This window comes from Nipponia nippon, unplaced genomic scaffold (genome assembly GCF_047370975.1).
Source record: "Nipponia nippon isolate SJK-2023a ecotype South Korea unplaced genomic scaffold, ASM4737097v1 scaffold_3, whole genome shotgun sequence".
Classification (NCBI taxonomy): domain Eukaryota; kingdom Metazoa; phylum Chordata; class Aves; order Pelecaniformes; family Threskiornithidae; genus Nipponia; species Nipponia nippon.
The window spans coordinates 28505523-28522761 of NW_028262347.1; the positions used below are offsets into that span (position 1 = coordinate 28505523).

Genomic DNA, 17239 nt, shown 5'->3' on the forward strand with positions numbered 1-17239 from the left:
CCAAATACTGGAAGTCTTCTGGGAAAGACTTCTTTATGCTTTGGTTAAGAACTTACAAATCAAAAGCCTAAGTATGATCCTTTTGCAGAATTACATTCTTGGAAATGCATACAGTATCATGTGCCACGTCCCTCTGATAGAAGGCACAATTCATGAAAAGAACATTCATGAAAAAACAGTAGCCAGTTCTGAAAGGATAAGAGTGACACCCACTAATGTTGGTAGATTTTTTTTTTTTCTTAAATCTGGGCAAGACCTCCTCTTATATCCCCCCCATCTGTAAAGTAACTTCAACATTCATAAAATGAAAACTTTTCCAGGCATGAACAGTTTTAAGAAAGAGAAACATGAGCCAACACAGTTTTCTATTGGTGCAGTTACTTTACAAACTCAATGTGAGAGTAGTCACTATCCCTCAAGAACCCTGTGTCAACAACAAGCAAATGATTACAGGCAACTTTTTTTTTTTTAAGCTTCATTCTCCCTGCGTACTTGAGGTCTAGTGAACAAAACTGTATGTGGTGGTAAAGCTGATCATTTTGTCTAAAGTGCTTGATGAAAGCAGGGAAACTATAAAAATGATAAATTAGTGAAACCAGAAGTGTAAGAGTTGTATTTATCATATAAAACAAGAAAAAATGGAGCATTATCATGTTTTCTTCTTCCCTTAGACAAGATACAGCAAAAAGATCCTTCATGGTGAAGAGCTCTCTTAAAAGTGTATATAGTTCATAACACATTTTTTCTTACATTTCTGGGATACAAAGTCATTTGACATAAGATTCAGGAATAATATTCCAAAAAAAGAAAGTATTATTACGGCTAAGAAATGAAGATTACAGAGCAAGTTTTAGTCACTCAAAAAAATCTTTGGGAAAAGGTATTTAATACTTTCAATAACTTTAAATGCCCCAATACTATATATTTTACAGTAGAAATGCAAGAGCCTTTGGAACACAGCAATGCTTGGTTCTGTACATGTCTTCTCTTAAGACATCATCTTTTTCTTACATTCCACTGAGCAAAAGACCATCCCTTCCACCGGCATGAACTTCTGGCCAATTAGACACTTGCTGCAACAGGAACACAAGAAGCACTCCTGTGTAGCATGCCAGTTGAAGTTGTTGTATGTCACACGCTGAACTTCTGGATCTATAGCATTATGACAGCCTTGGCAGATCTGTTTAGAAACAAAACAATGCTTAAATGAAGCATACACATCCTTTCTACAAGTCCAATAGAAACTGGAATTCTTAAGTGTTTTTGGAGAAGAGAGACTGATATTAAAAGAAGCCTTGGAAATAAGTCTCCAGCTTTTGATTTTCCTTCATTTTTAAAGCAGAGTTTCCAATCAAAATGCAGCTGAGGACACAAAACAAAATAATAAAATGCACACAAGAAGTTAGTTCCTGCTGGGACTAAACTTAGACAGTTATGATGGTTAGGATTTCCCAATGCCCAAACAATGATGAAGACTTGTCATGCCAAACAGCACAGCTCTTCATGTATTAACCCATACATTTCAAGATATTAATTACAAATCTTCCTGTGCATTGACACCTGTAAAGCACTGCTAAAGAATTAAAGGTTAAAGTCTTGGATATAATTCATCTTAAAATCTGGTTGCCAAAAATTATCATTTAGATCTCACGGAAGTTAATGTTTTAAGAGAAAAAAGCCTCTGCAGAAGATAATTCCTCACACCTACCTCAGATTAACTGCCAGCTAGAGATAATAGTTTTTCCTTCCATTAACTATATAAACAGTCTAGATGCACATTAGACTTATCTACCAATTAACTAGCTATTAGTTGGGAGTTATGAATGGACCATGATCTCAGATTAGAGTTCCTAGCATAACTAGGAATTGAGAACTACCATCCTTTCCCAAACTTCTAGCTTTATCCTATCAGTCACTCTCCTTTATAACTCATGTGGTTAGAAATACAGAAAACAAAAGTACCTAGACTGCAGTTGCCGCTACAGGCTTTTAGCAGACCAGCTGAAGTTGACTCCCACTGGTCACAATGAGCTATGATTGACATGAAATAAATATTTAGCAGCATTACTCATCTTCACCTTTCTTCCTCCCGTTACAAAATCCTGCTTCACCACTGGCAAAGTTAAGGTATTTTCAGAACAGCCTTCCCTCCCCACCCCAGTGGCTTTTGTTTAAGTTTACGAATTGACAAAATACTTGTCTGCTTAAGTTTTTTTTTCAAAGGGGAAAAAGATGATTGACTTGAGCCTAAACTTGCATTCAATTTATACTCTTCAGATACTCCCACATTGTGAAAAAGTAAGAGTTTCAAGTGCCATAGATGTATGTACATTCCCTTCCTTCACAGCACCAACACATGTGGAAGGATCTTACCGCAGCATGGTTCTTCACATAGCAGGGTTTGCAGACTGGCTTGTCATTCACCATCACATAGATCTCTCCAGCCAAAACACAATCACAGTCAAAACAGCAGAAGTGTTTCAGATGCCAATTTTGACCTTCCGCTTGAGTATATTCATTGCTGAATATTAGCTATGAGGAAGATACAAACAAATATTAATATATGCATTTGAATAGTATTTCTTTCAAGAAAGCTAGTCTCAGGATGTTTTGTAATTTCAAGGAACTCCTGGTGATTCCACTGTTTCAAATTATTTCAACAACAAAACCAAATGCATTCACTTGTTTGACAGTTTTCCAAAAGCCTCCATTTCGTTTATTAAGAGCCAATAGATGCCAAAGACACCAGGCAGGCTGTTCTCTGTCCGCTGCACAAAGTGTAATGTAGTAAGGTGCTCCCCCTAGTGCCCCTCATGAGGAAACAGCTGCATAATTGGGACTACACGGAAGAATTTGCACTCATGTATTAATTACATCCTATGTCCTTGTGGACCACACAAAATCCCCACCAAATCCAAAACAAACTATGGATCTTCCTGAATGTGCAGTGTCCACATCAGTTTCAGTTCCTTACAACTACAATCAGCCAAAACTGTTGAAGACACATCATCTCCCTGCACCAAAATACTTCACTAAAAATCATATTCACTTCTCAGGGAAGCAAACTTGTGTGCTAGAAGAGAGGACTAGGAATATTTCCTACCTCATCACACCCAGCACAGCGAGGTTTTTCGCTATCACAATAATGTCTTCCACAGTACAGGTTACCATTCTTCCAGAAATAGATCATGTCTACTAGAAGTTCACTGCAGGTGCAACAGACAAAACAAGCTGGGTGCCACAATTTGTCATATCCAGCACGTTCTGCGTAGACAGCTGGGTCACCTTCTTTCATGTTCAGTTTGCAGCGATAGCAGGACTGGAAAGAAGTTATTACCAAATTAAATAAAGTCTTTGAAGAGCTACATTTATAGCAATTACATATTACTAACATGTTTAATAAATCCCACCTTCCCAGACTGAAATTAAAGCATTAGCTTACTCCCACGATCAGATAGTGTGACATGATGCCACAGTACAGGTTTAACTAAGCAATTCAAGATGATGTACATTCTACTGACATAGCACTAGTACTACCAAAATGGATTCTTGTATTTTGCCATATTCACGTTCTTGCAACTACAGTCCAGTTCTTAACATGAATTTTAGTTACCCATTGTTGGTTTTTTGATGTTCTACGAGCCTTGCGTACTCAAGAATAAGGAGAGAATCATAAGAAGCCTCCAAAGCTAACTGACTAGACTATGACTAAAACACATGGCAAGAAAATGGCTGTACTTATCAGTCATGAGAAGATCAAGCCATATCTGCATCACCAGTGAGAAAAAAAAAAATTGTGAATATTTCAAACTCATTCTATTTAAAGCTGTTTTCTAGGGATGCTAGTCACTCATGGCTGTTGTCCAATACTCTGTGATTAACGATTTTAGGATGGGGAGAGCGATTATGGAAAAGGGACTACAAAGTTTATGAACATAGCTACACTACAAATAGTTCCAAAACATTCACAGTCAGTCTTCTGCCCTATACCTGCTTACAGAGAGGGTTTTGTCATCAAGTCAAAAAACACAGGTGGTTTATGTTACTGAAAGAAAAATTTTAATCTACAGTTTAATCACCAGTTTGGCATTTCCTGCACTCCAGTTGGTCTGTGGACCAAGCTGAACATCCTGGGAAGGTTTTCTCTATGATTCACATCACTACAAGCCCAGTCACAAATGGCCTCAGTTTTCAATTGAACACATGTGTGTGTGCATGCATATATCTGTATTTTTATTTATTTTTTTAGAAGTGTCTCACCTGTAAGGCATATTGATCAGATCCCCACACTTGTTTCACACAAGCAATTTCAAAATATACATAGAAAGACATCAGAAGGGGAGGAAGAACAGCTTGGAACAGAATGAAAGGGGATATGTAAATATATATGCACATAAAGCTTTTTGACTCTTCTCTTGGAGTATGAGGCCTAAAGTAGAAAGGAGTCAATTGGAAGGTTTAGTAGTTGTATGGTCCCAGATCAGGTCAAGACAGTTCACCTACCATTTGCAACATCCCCAGTCTAGGTGGTTAAAAGGTACATGAAGAGATTTGCTTCTTTACAAGATGAAAATATGCTGAATATCCGTTTTTCTGTTATTCAGCTTTTAATAATGGTGAAATAGATTTTTTTTTAAAACAGGCTATTATTGGTATATTTGCATTAATAGTGGAGACCTGGTTGTTTTTGTTTTGTTGTTCTTTTTTAAAAAAATCATGTTTAAAAGAATTGCAATCTATTCCTATAACAAAAAATTTTTCAAGAGATTCTATTGTCTACTTGGACTTTAGTAAGGCCTTTGACACAGTCTCCCACAGCATTCTCCTGGAGAAGCTGGCTGCTCACGGCTTGGATGGGTGCACTCTGCACTGGGTTAAAAACTGGCTGGACAGCCAAGCCCAGAGAGTGGTGGTTAACGGAGTCAAATCCAGTTGGCGGCCAGTCACGAGTGGTGTTCCCCAGGGCTCAGTGTTGGGGCCAGTCCTGTTCAATATCTTCATTGATGATCTGGATGAGGGGATCGAGTGCACCCTCAGTAAGTTTGCAGATGACACCAAGTTGGGCAGAAGTGTTGATCTGCTGGAGGGCAGGAAGGCCCTACAGAGGGACCTGGACAGGCTGGATCGTTGGGCAGGGGCCAACTGTATGAGATTCAACAAGGCCAAGTGCCAGGTCCTGCACTTGGGTCACAACAACCCCATACAACGCTACAGGCTGGGGGAGGAGTGGCTGGAGAGCTGCCCAGTGGAAAAGGACCTGGGGGTGTTGGCTGACAGCTGCCTGAACAGGAGCCAGCAGTATGCCCAGGTGGCCAAGAGGGCCAATGGCATCCTGGCCTGTATCAGGAATAGTGTGGCCAGCAGGACCAGGGAGGTGATAGTGCCCCTGTACTCAGCATTGGTGAGGCCGCACCTCGAGTACTGTGTTCAGTTTTGGGCCCCTCACTACAAGAAGGACATCGAGGTGCTGGAGTGTGTCCAAAGAAGGGCAACGAAGTTGGTGAAGGGTCTGGAGCACAAGTCTTGTGAGGAGCGGCTGAGGGAACCTGGGTTGTTTAGTCTGGAGAAGAGGAGGCTGAGGGGAGACCTTCTTGCTCTCTACAACTACCTGAAAGGAGGCTGTAGCGAGGTGGGGGTTGGTTTCTTCTCCCTAGTAACAAGTGACAGAACAAGAGGAAACAGCCTCAAGCTGCACCAGGGGAGGTTTAGGTTAGACATTAGGAAAAACTTCTTCACCGAGAGGGTGGTCAAGCATTGGAACAGGCTGCCCAGGGAAGTGGTTGAGTCTCCATCCCTGGAGGTATTTAAAGAACAGATAAATATGGTGCTTGAAGACATGGTATAGATGGACTTGGCAGTGATAGGTTGACGGTTGGACTCGATCTTAAGGGTCTTTTCCAACCTTGACGATTCTATGATTCTATTTACCACAGCTACAGGAATATATGCTTTCAGACCCAGTCTGAAAGACAACATACAAGAAAATTAGGAGAACAAAGCACTAATGGATAGAGAAAAGTGTAGATAAGGATGGCAATTCTTCTGCAAGGTATTAAAGAGCTCTTATAGAATCATAGAATTGTTAGGGTTGGATCTTCTCTGTATTGGTTTATTTTGAACTGTTAAAAAAAAAGTTGAGATAATGCTACAGCATATTGCTGAGACTAAGTCACATTGCAGGAATCAGATAAAAAAATACTTCAAAAATAATATATCTAAATCCTGGTTATTTAGCCCAGGGTAAACTCAGTACCTAACAATAGATTATGTTATGTTCACTTATACTATTAAACACTTCTAAGCCTCTTTCTAAATCACTGCACACAGTGATGAGATATGCCTGGCCTAAACAGTAGGAGGTATACTCAGGTGCTTGAGTAAAGAAAACTTCGGAAGTGATAAATAGGCATACTCTAAAAATGAAGCAACTTTTGATACAATTACTCAAGAGGACAGAGTGCGTCCTGCCCTTGAATTAATATAGCCCAAGCCAGTTGGCCAGTGGGGTACAATCCAAAGTGTATATTTCTGTAGGTCTTTCTTGAGGAGGCAAGTGAAGAATTGCTGTGGTGAAACTACAGTAACCCAGCAGGAGAGGCTGGGTTACACAAAATGACAGCAACCTAATCAAGCCATGATAAAATAACTTTCTAGTATCTTAGAATCTCCACAAGAAGATAATGGGAAAAATAACCAAATAACTAATTTTAGACAGTAGATACAGGTAACCAAATGGCACAGTATATGACTGATTAAAGTAAGTGGGCATGTTGAAAGCTAAAACTTAAGTGTTAATTTTACATTCCATATGAATTACACCAGAAGTAATATACTGTGTCAGTTTAAAAAACAACAAAAATACACCAAAAGCAGCACACAACACCCCCCAACGACACTGAAAGCCATATTCTACAACCATGTTAAACTTATCTCCATCTAGAACTTGTATATTCATTTTCTGTAGGTAACCTGGAGACAAATAATTTTTTGGATTCATACATATAATAGCAGCATTTCTGGAAATCAAGTTACAGGAGCTTTTGCCACTCTGAAGTGAAGGTCTACCTTCACTAAACTAATTTAATGTTACTTCAGTAATCCCACGTCTATTGTGCATTCATAATTGGTAGCGAGGACATGCACAGCAGAAGTTAGCAAGTTATGTCAGAAATACTTCATTAAGGCTATAGTTTTAGAAATATCAATGAAGACTGGGCAATTTTACATACCTTATTTTTTGTTGAGCTATTACAAGGCAGAAATCAGATGCCAAACAAAACAGATAAAAGAAAAAAAAAGATTTGAATATGAAGAGGCAGCTAGTCAAAACAGCCATTATACAGCTTGGCTTGTTGGACATGGGAGGAAGATGTGTTACTGTATTATTTCTTAGTTTCATTTAATTTTAAACACAATTTGTCAAGTGGGTAATTCTGGTGTTCTTCCAAGAAAGAGCAGAAAACAAGCTTCTAAAATTAAACTTAACTCTTCAAAAGGAGAAAAGTGTCGCAATTAGTCCATAAGACTACACAAGTTTCTTGATTATTATTCTGAGAAAGCTAGCCTGCTATACTATATCTCCAAGCTAACATGTTTTTGCAATGAGGATGAAAAGGTCACTTAAGAAGTTATTTGCTGCACAGAAAGTACGTACAGACAAAACCCAGGATTCTGTGCAGACATTCACAATGTTTTCCAGTTCCCCTTCCTTCTTTCCCTCCCCAGATTTTCACTATTCCAAGTGAACAAACAAGTTAATTGGGTTATAATGACCAGAGAGCACTCAGATAGTAATATACCTTCTTGTTTTATCTTTCCTTTCTTATACTTACATACTGAGATGCCTTCCGATCTGGGGACTTGTCCTCCATCGCTCCTACAGCAGCTGAGGTGCTTCTGTCACCATTGTTCACATTATTCTTCTCAGTAGCTCTTGTTTCCACCTCACCAGGGAGCTTGACATCTCCTACGCCAAGTGCCTCATTTTTGTACTTCTTCACAAATTGTTCCATCTGCTTAACTTCACTGGGGGAGAGCTCATGGCATTTAGAAGGATCCTGATCGTGATCAGGCAGCTGCTTAGCCAACTGCTTCTTCCTGTACTGTGCGCCTTCCGAGCCAGCAACAGGCTGCTTCTCCTTGGGTAGCATCTGCATGTACTGTCTAGCCTGAACCAGGAGGAATTAGATATCAGATGCCACTTCAACTACAGACCCATCCTTTTAAGCAAACACGTGACTAAATCTCTACTGTTGTTTTGTGACAGTCAAATTTGTCAAAAACAAGGTTCTTTCCATAAGCATTAAGCTCCCCAAACACAGTAGATGGAGATAAAATACAGCAGATGCACTAATTGGCTTCTTCCCAGAGTAAGAGACAGGCTTCCTTTTACAGAGTAAGAGTTATTACTTCTCAGAGTAAGCAATAATTAACATTTACACAGCACCTTGTCTCTTCAAAGCTATTTAAAACTAGTGATCATCAGTATAGCTTTAAAACGTAGAAGCTGAAATAGTGCGCCTGGGGCACACAGCCCATTGCAGAAATAATTCTAGCTAAATAAAGAAGAAAAGCTCTAGTTTTAATAAAGCAAGAACAAGCCTAAAAATCAAAGTGGTAACTGAATGTTAAGTAACAGTCGATTTAGATGCACAAGGTTTGATTAATTCACTGAAAAAGGGCATTTTTGAGAGCTAGGTCAGAGAGAACGCGATTCCTGCACAGATGACACAACGCTGCAGTACAGTAAGTTAGCAATCAAAGTTTGAAAAGTGAAGCAAAATCCTCAGAAGGCTATCTACCATCTCATTTACTTCAGCTGAAAACATACTGGAAGAGAGTTGCTTTTTCAGATGTCAACACTGATCCTGTTATTACCATATACAGTAAAAGCTATATGCAAGACTGAGTGTTCCCCTTAACTTTAAACAATGACATAAATTGTTGTGGCATTGTTTTTTTTTTTTTCTTTTAAGCCCACACTCCATGCAAATTTTTCAAGTGTACTTAAAAAGGCAGGTTAGAGAAACTGGACTCCAAGGACTTTGCAGATAACATTTAATCCTATCTATTAAAAACCACCTCATGTCCCCAGTTCTCAAGAGGTTCCACAGACAAGCATCCATATCTGCAATATGACACAGGTAAGACTCATTAAACAGGCATCATATTTTCAGTTTTGAGGAGGAAGAAAAGAAGAGGTACACACAGAATGACTACAAGAGGCAAATTTATCCTTCCGGTAAGCTCTACTTTTCCATCTCCCATCAACTCCTGCCTTGAACATGAAGAAAAAAGGGGTCGGACTTACAAGTGTCTGATTCTGAACAGGAGGAGCCCACTCATAAGTCACAGTATTGATAGATATGTTCTTCTTGGCTGGTACTGGATTAGTTAGTATCATCACATTGCGTTTATACATGGGAATGCCATCATTCTTCAGCTTTGCAATAAGAGTTGTGTATTTTGTATCTTCAAAAAGTTTCCCCACTTTCCGATCTTCCTCATTGCTTGTGAGGACATCATGCTCTTCCTGGCCACACTTGCAGTTCCGGCATATTTTTCTGAAATTTATGGGAACAGCAACAAAGTTACAGTCACAGCTGAAAACTACACCTCACACCAGCTGCATGCATAGTAACAACATCACCGGGAACCCAAAACCTTGTTTTCAGTGCTTTGATTAGGGAATATACAAGTTATTCTGCAATATGCCAAATACCTCTTGAGGATATTCTTCATTTCTCCTGTTGTATTATTTACAGTCTTGGTTCACAGAGATTATGATCAGCTAGATACAGTCAACTACACTAAAGCATTTTAATATGATGCTATATCATCCCTTCAGTTATGTCTCAGTACTGATCGCACACATGCATGTCCATTATCACCCACCTAACAGATTTATTATGGATAGTCACCCATGAGTTAACTTAAATGCATCAACATGATCCCCTCAGCAGTCAGTTATCCGGGCTTTTAGTTTTTCAGGTTTTCTTCATACACTCAAAATTACACATACTATACTATTTTCTTCAAATATCATGCATACAGTGAAGTACATATGATTATTGCAGGGTTGCTATCAAGTGGAAGCAAATATTTCCTAGAAAGGAAAAAGTGCATACAGCCATATATACAGTGTAATTGCACAGAGTTCTGTTCTAAGTTCAGCACTTAGAAGATGATAGAAAAGTGAAAGGCTTATATGGACAAAGCCTTTCAAACAGCTCTGAACCAAGTCAGAGGTACTCTAGCACAAGCTGGACAGAGAATTTTCACAGAAAACATCCTTAAAAGGTAGAAGGCTTTACTTAGATATAAATGGTATTCTTTCATATACAACACATTTGAACTCCTTTGATTAAGGGGTATTAGATAGCAATTTATTACCTTAAGCATAATTAAACAATTCACTCATAATAAACAGAACCCTGGATTAGACAAACTATTTTACTATTTATTAATGACTTTCCCAGAGCTTCAGTTCAAAGCAGACAGCCACAGCATATGGCAATGAGCGAAGCTGGATGTTAACTAAAGGTTCTTATTATAGTCTAAAAAAAACAGATCAACCTTCTGGATCTCTAGAGTTTGAAGAGGAATGAGTAATATTTTACCCCATTGTTTATTCTTCACGTAGCGAATAGCATAAAACTACTACCTATAAAATGCTTCTCAACCCTGCTTGCCAAAACCCATCAAACTCTAGCATCTTGCCTTCTAAATTCTTGAAGGCAACATACATACCTTATCTTAAGGCATCTAACAGGTACATGACAAGTACATGCCATGACTACAGCAGGCCCATTAGGTGATGGGAAAGGAAGGAAGAAGGAGGACCTGCATATAATTAGTCACATGAAGTGATGCACAGCCAGCCCCAAAGATACGCACTACACATGTACACCCATTTATGATGTGGGGTACTATCATTTCAGTGTGTGATGGATGCTGCCCTGGTCATGTGATTATACAGCAATGATAAGTTATGGTAACCTAAGCTATGAAGCCCACTCCAAAAAAAATAGCTAATTCTGCAATAGAAATAAGTTACTCCACTCTAAAAGCAACTAGCAAAAGAGTGTTAAGCAGAACAGACTCCACTTTGCAAGATAAGACACCTAAATATAGCAATAAAGTAAAAGAATAGATAGTCTGATGGCTTGTATGGTTTCCACAACAGGAAAGATGCAAAAGAATATCAAAGCTGATATTTATCTGGATACCTAGTAAACACTAAGCACTTTGCAATCTCCCAGATTACCAGAACATTCAAGCATGAACTAGTATTGCCCATTAAGCCTAAATGCTGTAGTGTGCACCTTGAGCACTTGCAACATGAAATTGTTAAGATCTTCAGCAACAGTCCAAGTCCTTTACCTAGCTGATACTTTGAGACTATTTAATATATTAATACAGAAATTTATAGTTTGCTCATCTTTTAAGGTATAGTCATATGTACACCTTGTTACCAACTCTCAATCATGTCTTTTTTGAAATCTACTACTAGGTGACAGTATCAGACCTTATTTCTTTGCAGGTTTAGTTCATTATAACACCAAGGACTAAAGTGCAGCTATATGCCTCACAGCACACATGTAACTGGAATTCAAGCAGTTAGTCCATTTGAACAACCGTTTATCAGATATTTTCTTCACTTTTTCAACTTGGCAATAGTAAGCCCCAGTTCTAGTCTCGCCTCTTGACAGTATGTGATCTAATAACATTGGTGAATGAACAGAGACATTCTCAGGTAACCTGCACAGACTCATGAAAACATAGTCTTGCTGTCCAGAACTGCTCTGCTTGCAAAACAGAACTCAGTAAGAACAATTCATATCGTCATACTGCCTGTATGGTCACAACAGCAGCACGACAGTTTGTGCAGCTCTCCCCACTCCATACAGCATCCAACTACAGTGAAGCAGCGTGACAGCCTGCAGAGACCAGACCATCCCCAACAAGCTGTGGTGTAATTCTTCCCCTGAGACTTTCACACATGCTGGAAAAGCCACAAGGGCACCTTATTTTTGTTCATGCTACAACATGAAATTGCGTATCTATTTTCTAGTAGAGACTTCTCTCAGAATGCAGAACAGCTTTGAGATCCTGTTTGTTTCCAACTTGGAAAGGACCCTGATTCAATTGCTTTTATCCTCAGTCCTACCTTGAACGCTTAACATGTTTCACGAATTTCAGTACTGGTGAGAGATTTTCTGTTGTCCTGAGAAACACATGAACAGATACTTGCAAAGAAGTGAAAGCATACAACTTGTCCTCAGGTCCTTCCTGGGTCCCACTGTGAAAACTGGCATAAAGCTACTGTGCTTTATACTTGCATTGAAAAGAATGAGATACTAACTCAGACTTACTTAGAAATTTGACTGTGTACATTTCAGTCTAATGTTATGTCCTTGCTCTTTCAAGATCAAGTGAATGACTCTTTGCCTACATGCAGTTTGCAAGAAGCTGTTACAGGGGCTACATTACAAAATTACAATTGTGGTGGCCCTGGCATTAGAACTTGTGGATAATTAAGTCTCCAAATGCAGGATAAAACAACCCAGAAAGAACGTGGAGACTGCCGAGTCACAACTGATGTCAACATATCTCAGTAAGTCACAGGAAAATCCCTGAAGCTGTTGCCATTTCCCCTGCTCCTCAGGGCTCCCCTGGATCTCAGCCACATGAAGATGTCTGTATACTGCTAACAGCCAAAAAAAAAAGGTTTCCTCTTCTGATTTATAATCCCTTTTCTTGAATAATTTCCAGTCCTAAAAGATATCCAATTGACAGTCACACACAACTCTTCCTGCAGAGTACTGTTTACAATTTAGTCATACCTTCTTCCACTAAGTAGCACATCAGAGTCCTGTTCATTAGTCACTGTCCCCCTCTGCAGAAGGGATATGGCCAATTAATTCTATTTGGAATAGCTCAGATGGTCATTTCTTTGGCTCTGATACAGCTGTCTTACTGAAGTGACCCTGTACCATTACCTCAAACCTACACTTCACAAGTCTGTCTGATAACTGATGCTTAATTTTTATTTTTGGTGTTAAAGCAAACACCTCACGTGCTAGGAAAACCAGTTGCTATTATACACATGTTTATATATATGTGTGTATATGCACAGACTTAGATTTATCTCTTTTGGTTTTATCTAGAAGACTTGCAGTGAGAATTTCTTCTCTCCATCTGCATTGTCAAAAAGATTTTCCCTTCACTTGAGGACATTCAGCAAAGATCTGTACTGAAGGAGGTATGAGAGACTCCTGCTTATGTGTTCACAGCTCTCAGGACTTCAACAAAGAAGAGAAAATGTTCCTCCAGCCAAATCTCAGCAGTTTGGGAAGCTTTTCCCATTCAAAACATGGAAGATAAGGAGGAAGCTTCAAAGTTTGTGGAATTAGAAGTTGCATATCACTGTAAAAGACAGATTTAGTAGATTGTCTTGCTTCCAGGCCTTGGGTAGGTAGAAAGAGGAAGAAGGAAGGTAAGCAGATTCCATCCTCTTTCCCAAGCTGGCAAATTCCCACATCCTGGATTTCTACTGACAGCAAGGATCAAAGACTTATAGTTCCTTCTCCAAAACCAAATGTCAATCCTCCTACTTTTCTGTGTTTTGGTGTATGGAGAGGAAGAACGATTTAGCTCATGACTCTTCCTACACTAGCTTTGCAGTGGCTCCTAGTGACAGGAGGAGCAGCTGCAAGCACAGAGGAGCCCTCAATAAATATCTGGCAAGTCCTGAGACTTGTGTCCTCCACACAAGACTAACCTCTTCCCACAATTCCTTCTGTTATGTTTTCTTGCTATTAACACAGCTATAGTAATTGCAAATGCTTTGAACTGTGCCTCAGTACTTGCCTGACAGCCTTAGTACCAGAAAACATTAAAGCCAACTTAAAGCTCTCTCTGCTTTACAGGGATTGTATCTGTGCAGAGAAGCCAGATGCTGAAAATGGTTGCTCCCAAGCTTAAGATTCTTGTCTCCAACAGCTTTTTCATATCTTAGCAAGCTGCACCAGAGACAATTACCAATACTGGAAGTATATACACGACCAAGATAAATCGGAACCTTCCCTCCTGCTTTTAGCAACTTCTGACTCCTGTCCCACACCTCCCTCTAGTGGGAAACACATTCCCTAAGAGCAAACGTTTATCTGAGTAGCAGTCTCTTACAGCCAGCCTGCCCTGCTAATTTTCCAGAGGCAGACTTCTTTCAGACTGCAAGCTAACACCTGAACTGAGAAGAGCCTGCCCACTGCTGCTGCTACGCTTGGACGGAAGCATGATTCTGAGGACAATTTTAAAAGCAAAAGCTATTAACACACTAAGGTAAAGCAGGTAATTGTTCACTGTTCAGCTACCATTGTAGACCATGGTTCTCATTGTATTCATTTTGTGTTCAGCTCACAACACTGAAGCTTTCAGAACTTCAAAGTTTAGGAACAAATTTTACTAAGGGCTTTGTCTACCATTTCTGTACTAGCCCAAATTAATGATTCTGCACCTATATAACCATCCCACACGCTGTGCCAAGAATTATAGCGCAAAGAGTTAAAGAGCACTTGCCACCCCAAAACAGCTATCTTCCAAACGCTCCCAGTAAAGAGAAGAATAATGTAGCAACTCTGTGTAAAACTCTGCTAACAGACAGCCATACTTGGATTTTTTTCATGCACTTTCCAATCTGACTCTCCAAAGAGAGAACTGAGGCTCTCTTGTGCAGAAACACACAGGGAAATTACACCTAGCTCTTTGACGTACACCAGTTTTCATGTATCAGACCAGGGAACAAGAATTACGTGATCTGCTGAAGCTCCTCAGCTCCACCCAGGAGAGGGCGGTGTCACCCTTACACAGATCGCAGCAAGGACTGCAGCCTGCCCATGCTGCAAACAGAAATGCTGCCTCACTTACTGCACTGGGTCCAGCTGGCATGCAGGTACCTTTCTTCATAGTGCTTGTATGGTGCTGTGTCTTCAATTTGTGGCTAAACTAGCGTTGATAGCACTTGCTGTTGCTGAGCAGTGCTTCCACAGTGTCAGGTCTTTCTCTTTTTTGGACTCTATGCCCACCTCAGCAAGTAAGCTGGGGGTGGCCAAGAAGCTGGGAGGGGGCACAGCTGGCTCAAACTGGCCACAGGGATACTCCATACCATGTAATGTCACACTCAGAAATAAGATGGGGGTAGAGGATGAAGGAGGCAGGGTTTCTGACTTCCAGAGTGGCCACTGCTTGGAGACTGGCTGGGCATCAGTCTGCTGGTGGGAGGTGGTGAGTGACTGCCATTGCAACACTTGGTTTTTATCTCCTCTTTCCTTCACCTGTTAAACTGACTTTATTTCAACCCATGAGTTTTCTCACTTTTATTCTTCCTTTTCTCTCTCCCACCCTGCTGTGAGGGGACAGGGAGCAAGCAGCTGTGTGGGTGCTTGGCTGCTGGCTGGAATCAACCCACCAGTTATTCTTCCCAACTTATAACAGTTTCTCTAGCTACTATCCTTACTTCAACACTTATCTTTTACAGCAATACAATAGTGAAATTAGTGATTAAGCTTGAACTGCTCCTGATCATTCATGTTATAAGACTATATTCTGTCCACTTCTGCTACAGTTTGCGTCTACTTAAAATAGTTTCAGGTTTTAAGGCCAACATGAGTAAGTTAACAGGTATTAGGGATCCATCCCTTTCTGTTCAAGTGGTGGAATCCTGAAATCTCTCTATCATGGAAAGCATTATTAATCTATTTTTTCCTTTGAAAACTGTTTACACAAGGCTGATTTCAGACTTCAGATTCACACCCTTCCTGTCCCCAGTAGCAGCTCTGTTGGAAAACCAGCTATTTTCTAACCCATTCTTGAATTGCCTCAAGGGCTAACTTTTCAACTGTTTCAGAGGTATGTGCCACATTTGTCTGACACCTAGAAGATGCTTCTCAGAATACTTCCAGCCACCTTATTTACCTGGTCTATCCTATATCGATTAGATTTCCAAATTAAACCTTCATCTTAAATAAACAGCAACTGTTTTTATGTCTTTTTCTTTCCCGCTTTTTAATCCACTGCTGTCTACAGACTCTTGGCTTTCTAGGACAGATAGTGCTGTGACAAGCTATGTATTCAGGACCTGGCACAGTAAGCCCTAACCACATGAGCGTAGTGAACCACACACACAAAAACCTCCAAATACACAGAAGCAGACATGTTCTAGCTCAGTAAACGTGCTATTACATGACTAAGTAACTTTAGACATGTTATATCTTTTTATCCCAAATTCTTCCCTGTTCAAGGATAAGCTAGGAATTACAAGGTCCCTTAATAATAGAACTAACAAAAGGAGGACAAAAAGGAAGAGTCGAGAAAAAGTTAACTGGCCTAGTCTTTTTCTCCCTGACTTGTAATTTTCCCACACTGGCTCTAAACAAAGATCTTTCTCTCAAGTAGGAAGTGACATAATTTCTCATCTAAACAAAGATAAACAACACTATTTACTCCTGCAAAAATTTTTATTCTGTTTTATTGAAATACCTACACACATTAACTTTGTTCTATTTTTCTAGTGCCCCTACACGAGTCCCCTTGGTGACTGTGTATTGAAAAAGAGTCGTTCCATAAATTAATAATTTCTTCTATCTTTAGATGATCATGTTTATTTATTAGTGTATTACCATTTCTTGCTCCACATCATTATTTCTAAGTTATTTCTACAGTTATATATTACAGATCCATAACTGAGAAGCTATATCCTCATGAAGTTAGACCAAGTTTTTGCTGTGGTCTGCTTCTCTGGTTATTTTCCAAATTGAGTCTCAGCTACAGTCAAATACTTCGATAAAGATGTAAAATCTCCTAGGCCTTATCTGCACCTGATGCTACTCTGGCTGGGATGTAAAGATTACCTTAAAAAACCCCACAAAATAAAACCCTACTGCAGATACAGTTGTGACTGCAGCTATATAGCACTAGTGAAGTGTAATCATTGTTACTGCTAGCATGTGTTAGTGCTACTAAAAATTATTTATTCTTTATGTGCTTTGCAGGCTGTTCCCTCTGAGAGAGAGATATTTTTTTTAATAAATCAGAATCACTAAGTTATATATTAAAGCACACCCAGTGTAATCAGTGATCTGAGCTAGCCAGACATGTACTTTAAGGTTTCAGCAAGACCAGAAAAGTCTTGATGGAATACAAAATTTCTGCAGAAGTAATGGCATAGACTACAGCATAG

General features: G+C 39.6%; 1 protein-coding gene across 3 annotated transcripts in view; it reads right to left on the reverse strand.

Moving 5' to 3' along the window:
• Positions 1-529: 529 nt before the first annotated feature.
• TES (testin LIM domain protein) overlaps positions 530-17239 on the reverse strand; it is a 29497-nt gene continuing 12787 nt past the window's right edge. For all 3 annotated transcript variants that reach the window (XM_087765937.1, XM_087765939.1, XM_087765936.1), the window contains 5 exons: positions 9311-9563; positions 7833-8168; positions 3104-3319; positions 2374-2532; positions 530-1180 (listed from right to left, as the gene is read on the reverse strand). In XM_087765937.1, coding sequence (XP_087622063.1) covers positions 989-1180; positions 2374-2532; positions 3104-3319; positions 7833-8168; positions 9311-9563 — 1156 coding nt within the window. In that variant the 3' untranslated portion in view covers positions 530-988. The remainder of the gene's footprint in view (positions 1181-2373; positions 2533-3103; positions 3320-7832; positions 8169-9310; positions 9564-17239) is intronic.